Source organism: Brassica oleracea, chromosome C8 (assembly GCF_000695525.1).
Source record: "Brassica oleracea var. oleracea cultivar TO1000 chromosome C8, BOL, whole genome shotgun sequence".
Classification (NCBI taxonomy): Eukaryota; Viridiplantae; Streptophyta; class Magnoliopsida; order Brassicales; family Brassicaceae; genus Brassica; species Brassica oleracea.
Genome location: NC_027755.1, coordinates 32,092,942 through 32,110,601, shown reverse-complemented (window position 1 = coordinate 32,110,601; position 17,660 = coordinate 32,092,942). Strand labels below are relative to the sequence as shown.

Below are 17,660 nucleotides of genomic sequence, written 5' to 3'. Positions count from 1 at the left end.
ATGAACGAGGATCATGAACCCACGAAAGAGTACTCATACAATCATAAAAGATCATAGAGATTAGAAAAGGTAAAACGTGGAGGTTCAAAGTATCTAAAAGAGAGATGGACGTATTGGCCATATACATATACAGAAACGCCATCTGATCAACCAGTGAAATAGATGGATCTTGTGAGGTAATGAAACCGTGAGAGAAGACACATGAACACGAGGTCTAGAGTGTTCATGTCTTCCTAATAACAGCATTAGATTATAGCTTGTTACACAAGGTACTCACAGAGATCAAAGGAACAGATTATAAGGAGATAAACTCCTATGTGGTGGTTGCTGCTACAGAATTTTCGAAATTGACAATGGTCTGGTCATAAGAAAGATATTAGATACAAATGATGTAGTAAGCAGCATATGAATCACTGGATAAAATTGAAAGAACAGCTTTGTTCCTAAGCTGATTCATGGACTGAAAAGCAGCTGCATATAGTATGTAAAATAAAGTGATCACGCATGATCTTGGAGTTGTATAAAAGACAATCCAATACAGTCCATATATTTGAAATTCCTTGTGATTATACTAAAACTAAAAGAGGCATAGAATAAATCTATATGGGTGTCCGGCTAAATGCGCTCGACCTTCTGGCTAAAGGTGTCCAGCACTCCGGCTTAAAACGTCTGGCCCATCGGCTAAAAGGCATCTGGTCCTTATCCCTTGATCACGGATTAGTAGAAACAAAAGATCAACCATCAGGTTGCAATCCGACATCAGATCCCCTAAGTAAGGATCCAGCATAGCAGAACGGTCTGTTGCCGTATAAACTCCACAAGGCAAGTAGTGGACACTTATAGACGAGGTCTATGACCCGGTCATGATTCGGCCAGATTGATACATGGTCGATGGTAACCATAAATCGCCAAAGTAAAGAGCAGTTGATAGTAGACGATCACGTCTAGACTATGGACACATGCAAACACGATTTGCAAAGACCAAATAGTGACCTCTGAGGACAATATGGTTCATATTGTTTAGCACACATGCTTTACCGAGACACTTAATGTCAAAGGACATGAGAAACGACCTAAGAAGTCGAAATGGTCTAATTACGGTTCAGTAATGAAACTGGCCGATTACTCCCATCCTATACATACAGGAAATATCACGCACCAAGATGCGTAGAATGTAGAACCTACAGTGAGGTTCACATCAGGGGGAGTAGTGCATGTTGTACTCTTTTTTCCTTCATCATGGTTTTGTCCCACTGGGTTTTCCTGATAAGGTTTTAATGAGGCAACATGAAGCGTACTACAAATCATGTATGGTTATGGCATCCAAGGGGGAGTGTTATAAATCATTATGTGGATGACCCATAACCAATGACCAAGACAAGGCCCAGCCGTGGCCAAAGGAGGAGAGAGAGAGACGGTCGTCCGATGAGAGAGAGACGGTCGGTTTAGACCGTCTTAGACTTAGGACGTTTTCCTTTTATCTGTTTTAAATCTTTTCCTATTTCATGTTGTATTAGATTTTGGATAATTTCTTTTTTCCTATACTTTATAAGTCTTATATAAGGAACCTCTATTGTTTATTAATAATACACAGAAATATTTAGTCTCTAAACTCTCTAATTACAACAGTTTGATGTTAGAAAGTAATAATAGTAATGAAATGATGTGAGCTTGGAATACAATTCAAGCAAGAAGAATAATGAAAACAAAAACTTGCCATTAATCTAAAGTGACAAGACAATTCTCCTTCCCAACATTCCTTCTTCTTCATAGGCTGACACAATTTGCCCGCGTGCGCATGTCTTTTTCCCATCAACGGCTAAAAATTTCTTCAATATTGTTAACCAATTTTCTTTTGTCTAGATTTGAGTAAGAGTTAAAGTGATAATAGAACAATCAGGCACTGATCCGAAGAGTTCGAATACAACGTTCTGTTTCTGTAAAGAAAAATGTTCATGTAGGTTTTGCCAGTTGGGAAAATATTGTATCTAATCTAATGTTGAAGTGTGCTTAAGACACTCCGTACTTGAAACACACACGTGAAGATTATGTTGAGTGCATTAATTTATTTGATTATATGCTCTCTTTTTTTTTTTTGAACAACTTTTGATTATATGCTACATTTTAGATTTTTAGCCATTTTGCCAACCGAATGAATTTTATGTCAAAAAATGAATCAGGGTGATTTATTCTTGTTTTGTAAAGTAATATTTTGTTGAAACTAGTTGGACAGATCGAGGATTTACAACATGTGAATTATAAATGAATAATAGTCCATAGAGGAAACTCGATCGGGGATTACTAAATGTTTATAAACAGGAAACATAATAAAATGCTGAGTCTAAATCACACGATGTCAGATTATTTCAGAGACCCATGCTTTTGAGTGCCTTTCAAGCTAAGCTAGAAAACATGTACCATAATATGTTTATGAGTTCTTATATAATTACGAGGAAAACATATTACATACACTTCATGCTTGTATATTTTATGTAGATGCATGCATGCAATAATACAAATGAATATTAGATTACATTCACATTTTTTTTAACTCATAATCAACTTGCATTAGCCAACTGACTTAATATTCACATTTTAAACTATATATATCGACCACACTGACTTAATATTCATATCTAAACCTTTAATCCTATTATATTTATTGACAAGAGAACGATTGCAGAACCAATCAGTCTTCAATCTTAAGCATCCATTGTAAACGTATACTAATTAAAACGTCATTAGTTGAATTGCTTAAAAAACAATCAGTCATTAAGAAACTAATCAAATTAATTAAACCGGACCAAACAGGTAATTAATTATCTCTTAGTTCACAAAAAAAAACACAATTACAAAAAAAAAGAACATTTTGTGTTCCTCTGTTTTTGATTAAAAGTTTAATCATTGATGAAAAGCTTGTTGATCTTCTTCAGCAATAACCATGCGACTAAGAGGACTAGGTCCAAGCTTCTTCTTCTTCCTCATCTGATACCTCTTCCTCACAATCTCCATCTCATCTCTCCTTCTACTCTCCATCATCGCCTCTTCCTCCGCCGCCACAAACCTCCTCATCAACGCGTTCTCCTTCAACGACTTCCCTCTAAATATCCTCCTCCCTGAGTCCACACTCATCCTCGCCGCAGGCGTCACCATCGCCGTCTCCGTCACCGTAGGAAGAGGCTTCGACGGAGGGTAGCTCGAGCTTCGTCTCGGCGGGACGTAGTTTCGGAACACGTCGTCGTAAGGACCGATAGGAGCGCAGAGACAAACCCTAGTGAAGGAGTTCGCGGCTACCTTGAGAGAAGTGCATTTCCTCAGCTGTTGATGGTTGCTCGATGATTTGTTGACGCTAGGGTTCCGCGACGGACGTGTTATCTCCGGTGGCGACTTTGGGATGGTTTTCCAGTTTGCGGCGAACCTCGCCACCGCCATTGCTCGCTGGTACCAGGGTTTTCTGTTTGACAATACGGTTACGTCACACTCACGCATCCTTTTTTGGTGATTAGTATAAATTAAACCCTTAATATTAACTCATTAGTTACATGTAAAAAACTTGTTTTTTCTTCTACCGAGCGAGTACAAAATGTAAATGGAGAAACTAACTGATTTTAAACTACCTAAAATGGTGTAATTAGATTTGTGAAAAGAAAAAGAAAAAAAGGAAATAATAATACTTTTTTGGTCAAAGGAAATAAGCATACTTTTATTTATATTTTTTACTTTGAAAAGGAAACAAATTAAAGAGTTAGGTATTATTTTTATTTATTTACCAATTATGGATCTGCAGACAGTAACTACTGTTCATTTTTCTTTTTAAGAGTTGTGTGATGACATCACAAAAATATTCAGAATTTTTTGAATAAAACAAAGCATCGTTATTAATTATTATGGTAAAAAATATATTACATGTCGTTTCTGTCTTTGATACGTATCTTTGTAGCACACTTATGGTCGTCGGTCGTATCAAAGACCAAACAAATAGATAGGCGACATATAAAGAGAAAGCGGAAGAACAAATAATAGACACTGGCCCAATACAGGCCCAGACCTATGTAGCAAGGTTTTATCAGTATTGAATACTGTTATTAACAAAGAATCAAAGATGCCCTTGGATTCATCAATAATAAATAAGAAAATAGTTATTGTTGCAGTCCTAATTATCAAATGAACAATACTGAGGGGTGAACAATGAAAATTGGGACTTCTTGAATATATGGTTTTGGAACAAGAACTTAAGTAGAAAACATGGAATTGTCAAAATATTTATGTATGAATTGATATAATATGATCCTGCAAATACGCTCTCTCCTAGTTTATCTTTTTCAAGAATGAGAATGTGATCTGGTATTTACATTTTCTCCCAAGAGAAACACCACACAGTTGCTTAATTGTGTGAGTCTTTATATTAAAACTCTGAATATTGAACTTGAGCCTTATACAACTAGCAAAAACAAAATATATCCAAAATTGAGTAAGCAGTGATCAAGGAGGAGTGAGCTAATATGCATACCTTGCAGGTGAGCTCTTTGGATCTTGCATGAAACAGAAGAAGATGAAGAGTGAGTGAGTGAATGATTGAGAAAGAGATGGCCAACAGATATAGAATAAGATGAAGATTTTTTTCATCTGCCCAATGCCAATTTTAGAGCATTTGAGAGAGGAGAGAGATGAAGAGAGTGTGAGTTAAACAATTGACTAGGCTTTTTCCTCTTTATTTCATTCTTTAAGTGTATCTGTTTTTTTTCTTTCTCTTCTCTCTCTCTTGCTTTTACAGTCATATGAGTCTTGTAGTTGTGGAGAGAGAGAAAGATAAGAGATTCAAAATTGTAAAGAGAAAGTGAAGGGAATTGCTGCTTTTAATGCAATTACCATAGTCCTCATGATCCACTTTCAGTTGAAGCCTTTAAGGAGTTGTCTTCTCGCATCACATCTCATATGAGCTTTGCTTCATATTTTGCATGTTATATTCATTTAATCTAAACCGACTGCTTGTTGTCTAACGATTTATTTTACTTATTTTGATTATAGTTGTGAAACTCATAACGATTATAGGATTAATCCGACTAATTATCTTACATAAATCAAATTACTATTCTGAGTTTGTCATTTGACAATTTAGGGATCTTCTCCTCGTAATCTTAGTACCAATAACCAATCCTTTCTGAAATATTTGAGGTCTTACTTATCTTTACTCACCCTCATACAATAAAGACTAGTATTAAATGACTACAGGATACATGAGAATAATTAAGAAAGGGATTAAGTGCTGGAATAATCATGTTAACCTCATGGGACCAACTTCTTTTGAATGATGATTAATTTGGGCATGCACCATAGTTAGAGCATTTATTAGCTTTCACATAGTATTTACTAATATTTATACATAATGAAACCATTTTTTATTTGGTTTTATGGTGTTTAGTAATCAGTATTTGTATGTCTATCAAATCATAAATTTGCAAAGTCCCTTTTGCAATTTTGGGCATAATGATGTGAAAATTCAAGCAAGTTGGTGCATATCACAATTGCTTCAGTCTATTAGAAGTTTCTTAATTCAGCGAAGAGCATGCTAATATATAAGTCTTTATACTCCTTACTAGTGTTCAAGAAATTACAGTTATTTCTCTTATAATAAATTAATGATGTTTTTTTTGAGAAAAGGGCTATAAATTAATGATGTTGCCAAGTCAAATCGGAAGAGGTCATATGATTTTGGTGTTGTTTATGTGGCCACATGAAACATATTTTTCAAATTTGTTTATTAACACATAAGAAAGAGGTTTATTAACTCTTTAGTTTGATGTTGCTAATTAAGTTATATGATAAGTTTTTACATTATGTACTCTAGTTCTGCTTCGTTCTACTATAATATAAGTTTGATCAGTGTGCATATCGAATTACTAGTGATTGTCTATCATCTCACCAGTTATCAATAGATAAAAATTGGAATGAATGTTACAGGACGATTGTATTTTTGCGGTTTCTTCATCTATAATTTCAAGATGACAATTCAATTATGCTTTAGTTATATAAAATTGACTTAACATTTTAATAATAATTTATGATCTTACTAATAAAAAAAACCATCATAAACGCATTGGATCACTATCTTTGATAAGGAATTGAAAACAGAGAAAGAGAGGACAATTATAGAGAGATCGAAGAAGTCAGGAATAATTGACATGTACATAGTATAGTCAATCATGGTTTTCAATTTGATATGGTGGGTGGTGTTATATCAAGAACCTCCAAAAAGCTGCTACAACATTATGATTGGTCATGTTGGTTATGTAAATTTATTTAATTATTCCTAACAATTATTTAAACAAAGAACTACAGTAAAGCTGAATTTCAAAGCTTTTTTTTTTAGTTTCTTATCTCTTTAATTTTTTTGGGATGATCAGAATCAGATTAATTTCCACTTGAAGTAGATACTTTTTGATTATCACCCACCAAGGGCACATGATAGGCCACCAAGGCTACACAAAGAATCCACCTTTCTACTTTCTCATCTCTTAATAAGAAATAGATAAGCTCCAAACATCTAATTTGAATATTTGATCACAAAACTCGTGAATGCGTATATAAATATTAAATAAAAACCTGTGAAAACAGTAAATATGTGCTCTATATTCATCAAACTAGAATTAATGTGTAGATATGATCACATTGTATATTGACAGAAGTTTTGTCACAAATAGATTTTTTTTTTCATTTTGGACAAAAAATAGATCTATAATTTTGTGACAAATTTCGTAATTAGGATTTATAAATTCCTTTATACAAAAGAGCATCCGAAATAAATTTCTTTCAAAAATGGTATACATTTAATTTCTTTTCAAACTTTATACATTTCTTTTTCAAATTATACAAAAAGTGCATCCGAATACAATTTTCCCTACTTTATAGAATAGTTAGTAACTTACCATCAAGGAAATGGATCTTAGATTTGTTATTATTTTCCTTTTTTTATTGGTTGGTTGGTTGTATCTTCTTGATTGCTTGTTCATGTTCTTCCATAACACAATAGAAACTCAAGGAGAGTGAAACCAAGAAGATGATGCTCATCAAATATATTTCATTCTACTTAAAAGAATTACAGGAAGCATAAACCTTCATATGCTTTTCAAACAAGACTGAATGATAGTAACTTGTAATCAAAGGCCTAATTACACAAGGTTTGTGTCTTCTCTCTAACTTTTTTCATCAACATCATAAAAATAGAAAATAAGCTAAAGAAGAAAATGATATGAAAAAAAACAAGTTGCATGTTCTGCAAACACACACAATGTGAAAAGAAAGTAAAAAAAAAAAAGACTAAAGAGAAGTTTACTGAGGTTTTGACAATGAAGAAAGACTGATCATAAGATGCTTACTTCCAGCCATCACTGGCTTTCAGGATCACTGAGATGCTTCTTGCACCAAGAACTCGCTTTACGTTCTCCACCTCTAGTCCTTTTGTTCCTAGGAACAACAAGCATCTCAGAAGCTAAACATGATCTTAGTACGGAATCTTGTAGCAACAACGATTTGTCTTCTTGTTCTGTTTCTTGAATTTGCTGCAACGGTGGAACATTAGTTCCTTCTCCCTCCTCTCCTTTCTCACCTTCTTCATGGCTACTAGTTTCCATCAAATCACCATTCATCTCTTCAGCCACTCCATTTCGAATCAAGATATTATCCAAAATCTGCAAAAAAATAAATAAATCAGACACAGATGTTTTGTAAAATATAAGCAAACCAAAAACTGAAAAACTTACATCTTCACAGGAATCTCCAATCTGAGGATGATGTAATGTAACATCTGCATCTGCAAACAGACCAACAGTACTTTCGATTATATCAGGAATATGAAACGCATCTCCGTAGCTAGAAACCACTCCTTCTGATGAGAACACTAACTCTCCAAAAACATAGTCTGCCATATGCTGTGAAGAGTTGTAGATAGCATTAGCTCCAATGGAGATCACATCTCCACCAGCGGAAACCGTTGGGCTAGGTGCAGAGCTTGCAGCAAGATGGCTCAGATTCTCTGAGGAAGAGAATCTCGCTGCGTTCTTGGACATGACAACATCAACTTGGCTTTTCATTCTAAGAACCTGCGAATGTACCAGCTCTATCTTCCAGAGAACCTCTTCTAAGACACTATCTCCTTCTCGGTGGTCGAAAAGTGAGTCATCATCAACTAAATCTACCTGGTCCTTTGTATCAACCCGTGGATCCTTAGCAGCTGCCATTGAAATAACTTTCAATACACAAAACATTTAACAATCTGAACTCAATTTTAGTGAACATACCACCAAAGTCATCAGCAGCCATTGACATTCCATCTGAGCTCAATCTCTTTGTCTCTGCAACAACAAAGTATATGAATGATATGCTCAAAGCAAGACAGAGTCACAGAGACAAGGAGTATGTTAACAGTCTCTTACCGATATAAGAAAAGAGGTTATGATGAGACATATATGAAGTTAGATCATCAGTGCTCTCAACCTTCTTACGCTTCCTTCTCCTCTTTGCTGCTCTTATCTTGTAAGAAGGATTAGTAAAAGGCAACGACTTCATCCCATTCTCCAACACAGATGGATCAGTATTAGCTGCTCCAAGCTTTTCTTGATCCAATGATTCAAGCTTTTTCGGATATTCTAATGCCTGAGTCTCTAACTCTCTAATTTTTAGTTCAAGCCACTTGGATCTCCACATCAGTGGCCTTATAAAGCTCTTCCAGTGATTTGTCAGCCTTTTCTTCCTACAAAGACACACACGCAGAAAGATCATTAGAAAATAATCAAGAAACAATGGAAAAGGAAAGAGGCAGACAAACACACACCTAAAATGGAAAACACTGCTAAAGGAATCATACGCAGGTCCTAAGTCAGTCTCATCCCAATAATGAGATTCAACATCAGCTTCTTCGGTTAGTCCAGTACACAACATGTCTGCAGCATCCTCGGATGAAGTGTCGGAAAACGAGCTTGAGTATTCAGTAGCGTTTGGATCATCATCATCATCCGTGGTGGATGTGTTGTTTTCATCAAGTTCAACAACTATATCAACATCCAAATCCTCACCACCAGAAACTGAAGTCAAAATTCCCTCACTTGTATTAGCATTGGTAAGAACACATTCTTCATGTCCTCCTCCTACTCCAGGACTCTGCTCTTTCTTTGGCAATAATATCTCTTCATTAAACTGTTTCATCTCCATGTGTGGTTCAGCTACAACCGGTTACACATTCTCTTATCTCACATTGGAACCTGGTGAAATTAAAAAAAACTCTTCAACAAAGTTACCCCGGGGATGAAAGACCGTTAATATACATATGCTACAGCTTATAGCTAATGCATAAACACATTCAGATTCAAAAACATAATCAAGCAAGATAACATATAGCAATTTTTCCACCAAAAAAAAAAAAAAAATCTTCAGAATCTTATTAGTTATCTTCCAAGCTACCCCAAACGCAATATTCCATTAGCTATAAACCAAGTTCTTGCGTTTATTATTTTCATCTTCAGTCAAAAAAAAAGAAAAAAAGCTGTAGGATTCTTCTATTCATAGTTCAAAAGAAGAATCTTTTAATGTAATAACATGAGAAGCAAATCAACACAACAGCCTTTAAGTCAGGTCTACTGATCCTTACTGGTTCGATTCATTACATCAGCTGTAGGCTTCTTCTATTCATAATTCAAAGCAGAATCTTTTAATGTAATAACATGAGAACCAAATCAACACCAGAGTATAAGTCCGGTCTACTGATCCTTTCTGGTTCGATTCATTACATCACTAGGAATAATCTAAAAGCTCAAACTTTTTTAGGAAAAACCCGACTTCAGTTCAGCACAATTATGCTCAAATAAGCTCTAAACCAATACAATAAGGATTAACAGAGCCGGTACATAGCCAATAACAGAGCTCAAGCTCACATGGCAGCAACAAGAAGAAGAAGAAGAAGAAAAAAAGTCAAAACCTTTGCAACCAAACTAAGCCAAGAACATGAGTAAAACGTCATCAAGAATCAAAAGTACAGTTTAGATACAACAGAGAAGATTAAGAGATGGTGAGAGCTCTTACCTATTAGTGGAGGTTTGTGTGTGTTTTTTTTTCTTTGCGGCTACAAGAGAGTGCGAGAGAGAAGAAGAAACGAATGTGTAAAGGCAACTTAAAAAAAAAAAACGACTCAGTGATCAAAAACGTATTTATACCCCTATTACAAAAAAACCTAAACGGGGTCCTTCCCTCTCTATCTGTCTCTATGTTTTCCACGTGTCCTGCTTTCACTCGCTTCTTGTTCGATTAGTACCAACCGAACCGAATAAATTAACTGGATTTGTGTAATTTATGGATCGTTATCCGGTTTACTAGGTTATAGCAATCAAATCTATTGTATCCTTCCTTCCTTCATTCATTTTTTAGTTGTTGATGTGATTTTACAGAATTATGTTTCTATAAATAGTTTTTCAGTTAAATTATCTAAGTAGATTGTAGCCTTTTTTTTTACTTGTTTTCTTTTGTTAATACTTTATATCCAATTTTATTACTTTGTTTCAATTATATTTGTTAATACTTTATATCCAATTTTATTACTTTGTTTCAATTATAACACACAAGAAAGTTGACAAAAAAAAAAACACACACACACACAAGAAAAAATGAATCAATTCAAACACACAAAAACTAATTTAAGATGTATAGTCTACTCGAAGAGATATGATAAATTATGAATTATATTATATCTGTAAATTAAATTAATTCGATTGGTTTATTGAAAAGTTTTAAGGACTAATACACTAATTTCATAAAGAACTAATAAACTATTTAGGATATATTTTATTTAGAAGAATTTGACTATTTAAGATGTCACAAAGTTTCTATAAATTTGATGTTAAAACAACTGATAAATATTTAATAATGATAAATACTTGTCTATCACATATTATGCATCTTCTTCGGCTTTTTCACCATCTCTTTCATCTGATTGCTTTGGTCCATGCGTATGACCTCACTTCACCATCTCTCTCATCTGATTTCAACGCCTTTTGATGCGAAGAGCCGTCAGAAGAGGTTGTTAAAGATGTTCGAAAATGTTCAGAAAGTTCCTTTTTATTAAAATTTGACAGATATTATCGTAAAGTTTCTATAAATTTGACGTAAAAACAACTAATAAATATTTAATAGTAACAAATACTTGTCCAACACATATTATGCTTTTTTCTTTGGGCTCTTTTTATTTTTCTTGGATCATTTCATTTTTTTATTAAAATTTTGTTAATATTTTCTTCAGTTTTTTACATATTTTTTGCTAAATATTTACTTTTTCCTTTAAATAGTAAAACAAATCATACTATCAATGAACCAAAAATCCATGTTAGGTTTTCCTACGTCACTCTGCACATATAATGAAGAGACGACTTGTAGCGAGACACAACCAACTCTATTCATTGGCAGGATTGTAATGTGTTATGTTCTCTAATTTTTTTTCCTTTTTTAAAAACTGAATCTGATCTGGGTTGTATTTATTGTTTTGAAGAAGATAAAATGTGGTATCAACAGCAACCACCAATATCACGGACCGCATCCAAGATTCTATTATTAAAAAAAAACTATCTTAATGTTCTTTCTGTTATTAAATTTTACATAACTTAATTATAATATTTTTTTAATATCTTTATTTTTATTTGAAATACTAATAAATATCTTAAAGAAATATCTGACAAAATTTTTCAAATATCTTTTAGAATCTTTTAAAAATATATTTTTTAAATTAGTTAATTAAAATTATAATTATCACAAAGTATAATTAGAAACTAAATTTTAGTTTAGTTTTGATTGTAAACAAAAATTAATTATATAAAACACTTTTAATAATATTTTAATGATAATAACAATTTTAAATTGATTTAATTTTCAAAACTAAATTTAAGAAATATTTTAAAAGATGTTTTTAAAAAGAAATATTCTTTTCTATTTCTAATTTAAAAATAAAAATATCTTATCTATTTAGCACATAAATTATGACTTATTTCATAAGTGGTTTTCTTTTTAATCTAAACCACTTAGAAGTTATACCTTTAAATGTTTTTAACAAGTAATACAATTAGTTTACATCTCCCTTCACATATGAAACATTTGATTTTTATTCATATCGTATATATAAGATTTTAATCTACTGTTATTAACGTTTGTGTATTCCTCTAAGTTAAAAATTAATTCGGTTTATTAGTCAAACAACTATACTAAATTGGTTTAATTAATCACTAAATAAAAAAGTTATGTAAATTAGTATTTTTACATAATAATGTTTTCAAATTACATTTTCTTACAAAAATACAAAATTTATAAATTTTATAGTAGTAAAATTATACTCCATACAAACATTATTCTAAAATTAGATAATATATAACACCAAATTATATTAATTTATTGATATATTTTATTGTATAACCTAAAATATTTTTGTATTAAAAAAAATTTGCACGGTCGTGCGGATCAAGATCTAGTTATAGTTAAAAGACATCCAACATTATGATTATGGTTGAATCTTAATGTTCATCTCAACACATCCAAAGAATATAAATATATATAATACTTTTTCTGTTTCAAAATATTAATTTTAAGAAAAAAATTTTACATCAAAGTGTAAATAATTTTCATAATTTAAATTTGTTTTATACTTTTTGGATATAATGTTACGAATCAAATTATATAAACTTATTTATGACTAATTTAAATATATATATATAGGTCTATATTTTTTTTGTCAACCATATCTAGGTCTATATATTAAATGATATTTATGAAAAGAACACATAATTATTTTTCATATAAGTTAGAATCAATAAGTAGTGATTTTTTTAAAAAATTGTTCAAATTTAACTTTCCGAAAATAGTATCAAATTGTTTTTAAAAATTTAAAATATTAAAAAATATGTAAAATTTTGAAAGAATAAAATTTTAAGCTTTTCACATATATCATAAGAATAAGTATATTATTGTTGCTTTATTGAATATATCTATTGTTTTCATAAATTTGACTATTTGTTTTTAAATAAAGTGAAGTACATTGATTAAAATCTAAAAATCCAGTTTTCAAAACAAGAAAGAAAAAAAAACAATATTTCTAAAAACAAAAGGAGTAACTGTTTCTTCTACAGTTAAAAAGGATATTTCCGTAAACTCAAAATCCCACATTCCTTAGTTTACTATGTTCTCTCTCTTTCATCTTCAAAAATCATCCATTTTTTTCTCCCATCTCTGCCCCTTTTATAGACTCACTTCTGTCTTCTCTTCTGCTCTGTCTGAAATGGTGATCCTCTGGCGGTGAATTTGATATACATATATTCTCATTTTCACTCTGTTTGATCGGAGATGGTCCAATCGGCGGTGGAGTTTCTGGTACCTTCGACGTGGGAGATCGAGGTTGCGGTGGCAGCTTCGGCCTTCTTGATCGCTTCTTATTGGCTATTCGCTTACAGAGTCGGCGGAGACGACGATGTTGGGTTTGATCCGTCTCGCAATCCCGATGATTCCGGTGACGCCATGTTTGACGAAGACAAGGTTCTGATTTTGAAATTGAGCGCTAGTGTGATAATCTGAGAGGTGTTTAACAAGTTTCGTGATTTTTTGTGTGTGTCTAGATAGGACAGTTGAGAGGAGGAGACACTCAGACAAATGCTCCGTACATTATCAAGGTAATGTCCTGTCTGAAACTGGTTCATCTGCTTGTCTGAAGGATTTTGAAGATAAATGTCGGATCCTTCTTTTTGTTTTGTTTTGTTTTGTTCCAGGTGGAACTGCTGGCTGCTAAGAATCTCATTGGTGCAAACTTAAATGGAACATCAGATCCTTATGCTATTCTCAATTGTGGATCAGAAAAGCGTTTCAGGTATTTTTTTTATAAAAAAAATCTTCTCTTTTTCATTTTGTTAGGTTACTACAACTTTGTAAATAAAAGCAACTTTTTTCTCTTGCTCTTTTAAGCTGTCATGTAGCTTCTTCTCAACAACCACTATCCTCCACCGAAAAAGAAAGAATAAAAATGTATATTGGTGGTATGGTTGTTGAAGTGGTTACGCTTTGGGACTGTCTAATGTATCTCTTTACTTGTTGTTATAGTTCTATGGTCCCTGGCTCCAGGAATCCAATGTGGGGTGAAGAGTTCAATTTTCCCACAGATGAGCTTCCTGTCAAGGTTGGACGATACATGAAACACTTAGTTAACTTAAACTTGTTTAGAATTAAGCCTAGGCATAAGGTTGATTGTCACCCTTGGTATCTTTTAGGATGAAAATATTTCACTTGCATATGAATTGGTAGTACACAATACTGAAAATCACTTATTTAAATTGATAATTTCGAAAGCATAAACCCCTGAACCACTTTTCTTATGTTTACCAGATACGTTTTTAAACATTAACCATATGTGTTTTTTAATGGCAGATCAAGGTAACAATTCATGACTGGGATATCATTTGGAAAAGCACGGTCCTTGGCTCAGTAACTATTAGCGTTGAACGTGAAGGCCAGACAGGTCCAGTGTGGCACTCATTAGATAGCCCATCCGGACAGGTATGCTTTCTTTTTTTTTCCTAGTTTATGTTTGCATGTTTTTTATCGAGTGAAGAAGCCTTCTTGTTTCTTTAGAGGCTAATTAAGTTTTGTTTGTCAGGTTTGTCTCAACATTAATGCAGTCAAACTACCTGTGAATGCTTCTAGGTAGTCCATTCTACATGAAATTTTTGAGCAAAGGGTGTATCTTGTTTAGAGAGTAGAGTTGCTTTGTGGTTTAAGACTTTACACAAAATGGATTTTCATTGGTAGGGCTATAACTGGATATGCTGGAGCCCGAAGAAGGGTCACGTTGGATCAGCAAGGACCAACAATTGTGCATCTAAAGCCAGGGCCTCTGCAGACGATATTTGATCTCCTACCTGATGAGGTAAGATAATAATCAGTACTAAATTCTATTCCTGTAGTGATCTCATACCTGAGTAAAAATATCATGTGCCTGAGATGGGACTTAGGTTGTTGAGCACAGCTATTCATGTGCCCTCGAGAGGTCGTTCTTGTATCATGGCCGAATATATGTTTCTGCGTGGCACATATGTTTCCACTCCAATGTTTTCTCTAAGCAAATGAAGGTTAGTGCTTCTATAGAGTGTTAGTTCTATGAATCAATGGTTATAACTTTCTCCCTGTCTCATTCTACCAGGTTGTTGTACCTCTGGGGGATATAGATGAGGTAGTTACCTTTTCCTGACCGTTCAAAAATTTCTGTTGATTTAAACTGATAACCGTTTATTGTAGATTCGCAGAAGTCAACATGCAGTGATAAACCCAGCGATAACAATCATACTACGGATGGGCGCTGGTGGACATGGTGTTCCTCCTCTTGGGACTCCTGACGGTTAGAGATTTATTTTCTATTATTAGACTTTTTTCAGTTTTTTTTTTAATTAGATCAAACTTCATCTCTTTCTTCATCGTCAGCAAATACTTTTTTTTGTTAGTTCTTGTTTTATCAGCACAAGCCAGCGAGAACATTTTTTGGTTTCTTGCCTAGACTTTTGCCTGTAGGAACCAAAGCTTTTGGAATTTTTCATCTGTAATGGTTCTTCGTTATCTTTATGTTGAATTCGTTTTTTATTTCAGGTAGAGTGAGGTATAAATTTGCATCGTTTTGGAACAGGAACCATACGCTAAAAGCATTGCAGCGTAGAGTTAATAATTACCATGCCATGTTAGAAGTTGAGAAGAAGGTATCTCTCTTTTTTCTAAAATAAATTTGATGTTATATACATTACTCCTGAAGATACTGCTGTGGTTGCCTGAAAGTTTTAACATGTTTCACCGTTTGGGTGGCTTAATTATTACCCCTTATAGGAGAGAGCAGAATCTGCTTTACGTGCACATAGCAGCTCTAAGAGAGGAGGTGCAGGTAAAGTACAAGTTAAAGCTCCTGTAGATATTGCAGCTGTACCTATAAAGTTTCAGGCTTTCATCAAGGAGGAAGTCCTTGTCGCCATTTACAATGTAAGCATCTGTTTATTCTTGTTATGTTTAAAGATATTTTCTGAAAATTTACGCATCATACTTTTTTGTATGCAGGATGTTTTCCCAAGTACACCTGAGCAATTCCGGAACGTTTTGTTGGCTGATGATTCCACTTATACTAATGAGTACAGATCTGCAAGGAAGGATAAGAATCTTAATGTAAGATTTTGGTATTACCATCTAGATCATTAACCTTCAAATACATAGGCTTTAAAAGCGCTCTTCAGATTAAACTTCTCTGGAACTCTGTTGTGTGATCTTTCAGATTGAGCCTTGGCACACTGCTGAAGAATATGATGGTCAAGTTAGAGAGATTAAGTTCAGATCGATTTGTAATAGTCCTATGTGTCCACCAGACACTGCTGTAACAGAATGGCAGCACGTTGTTCTATCACCAGATAAGAAAACGCTGGTAAGAATGGGTTTTCCCGTGTAAGATAGATGCTACAAACAAAATGAAAAAGGAAATGATATCCCATCTATTGATACTTATATCTTCTCTTTTATCAGGTTTTTGAAACTGTGCAACAGCCGCATGATGTTCCTTTTGGTTCTTACTTTGAGGTACGTTTATTTATGAGTGAATTTATCATTCTCTTTGCAAACCATGCTTCTTGAATCTTGGTTGTATCAGGTCCATTGTCGATGGCGATTGGAAGTGAAAGAGGAGACTTCCTCTGTACTAGATGTAAGAGTTGGTAAGTGACTCTTGTATTTCTTTAAAACTATTCAGAGTTACCACTTATCCCAAAGTGTGTGTAGTCGAGTAAAACTTGCAGTGGCACAATGTATGATGAAATGATCACACTTGTATTCATCTCACAGGTGTACATTTCAAGAAATGGTGCTTGATGCAATCGAAGATTAAATCAGGAGCAATCGATGAGGTTAGTCTGGTGTCCTTATCCCGATCTGACTAGCTTAAGAAACAGCCAGAACACTGTTTAATTCTGATACATTTGGTTTTGATAACAGTACAAGAAAGAAGTGGAAGTGATGCTAGAAGTGGCATTGTCACATCTTAAGTCACATTCTTCCTCAAGCAGCGGTGGCGATACAGATAAAAACTCTGCTTTGTCGTTGCCTCCAATACCAGAAAACACAAGCTAAGTCCTAATTCACCAAAATCAAAACAGCTTCTCAATCCATCCTCTAGTGCAAGTTCTTCTACCATCAACTTTTCAGCTTGTTTACATGTCAGAATGTATATGACTGCCGTAACTATATGTTAGGATGGATGATTACAGGGGCTTGTCTGATTTATCATACTTGTGACAAATTTGCAAAGAAATGAAAAGTATTAAGTTCTCTCTGTAGTAACACCTACTAAGACTTTCTATCACAATCAGTATGAAAACAATGAGCAATAATGTAAAAAAATTGATCAGAATAAAATGAAATTTTACCAATAAACTTTTCCGAAATCTTATTCACAAGAAGACAAGATTCAAGTAACAGTAGAAACAACTTGGGACGGCAAACACAGATAATAATAAAACTTGCAACATTCGAGCCACTTCTCGATTCAACAACTAGAAGAAGAAGAAGAAACCATACACAAAGTATATGTTTAGGAGGCAAGGTTGTCGAATTTGACAGCGGTAGTC

At 33.6% G+C, this 17,660-nt stretch overlaps 3 protein-coding genes across 3 annotated transcripts; 1 reads left to right on the top strand and 2 right to left on the bottom strand.

Moving 5' to 3' along the window:
* Window positions 1-2,772: 2,772 nt before the first annotated feature.
* On the bottom strand, window positions 2,773-4,802 carry LOC106310125. The gene is made up of 2 exons (XM_013747333.1): window positions 4,511-4,802; window positions 2,773-3,454 (listed from the first exon to the last, which is right to left on the bottom strand). Exons 1-2 carry the CDS (start codon window positions 4,624-4,626, stop codon window positions 2,902-2,904), a joined length of 669 nt encoding a protein of 222 aa, XP_013602787.1. The 5' UTR covers window positions 4,627-4,802; the 3' UTR covers window positions 2,773-2,901.
* A 2,339-nt stretch (window positions 4,803-7,141) lies between these two features.
* Window positions 7,142-10,164, bottom strand: LOC106307939. Its single transcript, XM_013745036.1, has 6 exons — window positions 10,075-10,164; window positions 8,831-9,257; window positions 8,433-8,749; window positions 8,298-8,351; window positions 7,761-8,230; window positions 7,142-7,688 (listed from the first exon to the last, which is right to left on the bottom strand). The coding sequence occupies exons 2-6, from the start codon at window positions 9,205-9,207 to the stop codon at window positions 7,386-7,388; spliced, it is 1,521 nt and encodes a 506-aa protein (XP_013600490.1). The 5' UTR covers window positions 9,208-9,257; window positions 10,075-10,164; the 3' UTR covers window positions 7,142-7,385.
* Window positions 10,165-13,196: 3,032 nt separating this feature from the next.
* Window positions 13,197-17,369, top strand: LOC106307417 (C2 and GRAM domain-containing protein At1g03370-like). The gene is made up of 18 exons (XM_013744372.1): window positions 13,197-13,557; window positions 13,638-13,691; window positions 13,788-13,885; window positions 14,116-14,191; window positions 14,440-14,568; window positions 14,669-14,715; window positions 14,821-14,938; window positions 15,024-15,140; window positions 15,212-15,241; window positions 15,307-15,406; window positions 15,652-15,758; window positions 15,883-16,032; window positions 16,108-16,212; window positions 16,319-16,465; window positions 16,564-16,617; window positions 16,688-16,751; window positions 16,879-16,940; window positions 17,029-17,369. Exons 1-18 carry the CDS (start codon window positions 13,369-13,371, stop codon window positions 17,161-17,163), a joined length of 1,782 nt encoding a protein of 593 aa, XP_013599826.1. The 5' UTR covers window positions 13,197-13,368; the 3' UTR covers window positions 17,164-17,369.
* Window positions 17,370-17,660: the final 291 nt, after the last annotated feature.

Coding starts and splice junctions, on each gene's coding strand:
- LOC106307939 (XM_013745036.1), bottom strand. CDS start 9,207: ATGGAGATGAAACAGTTTAATGAAGAGATATTATTGCCAAAGAAAGAG. Junction 8,750..8,830: donor AGCAGTGTTTTCCATTTTAG/GTGTGTGTTTGT, acceptor GTGTCTTTGTAG/GAAGAAAAGGCTGACAAATC. Junction 8,352..8,432: donor TAACCTCTTTTCTTATATCG/GTAAGAGACTGT, acceptor TTGTTGTTGCAG/AGACAAAGAGATTGAGCTCA.
- LOC106307417 (XM_013744372.1), top strand. CDS start 13,369: ATGGTCCAATCGGCGGTGGAGTTTCTGGTACCTTCGACGTGGGAGATC. Junction 13,558..13,637: donor CCATGTTTGACGAAGACAAG/GTTCTGATTTTG, acceptor GTGTGTGTCTAG/ATAGGACAGTTGAGAGGAGG. Junction 16,033..16,107: donor TCCTTGTCGCCATTTACAAT/GTAAGCATCTGT, acceptor TTTTGTATGCAG/GATGTTTTCCCAAGTACACC.
- LOC106310125 (XM_013747333.1), bottom strand. CDS start 4,626: ATGAAAAAAATCTTCATCTTATTCTATATCTGTTGGCCATCTCTTTCT. Junction 3,455..4,510: donor CCAAAGAGCTCACCTGCAAG/GTATGCATATTA, acceptor ATTGTCAAACAG/AAAACCCTGGTACCAGCGAG.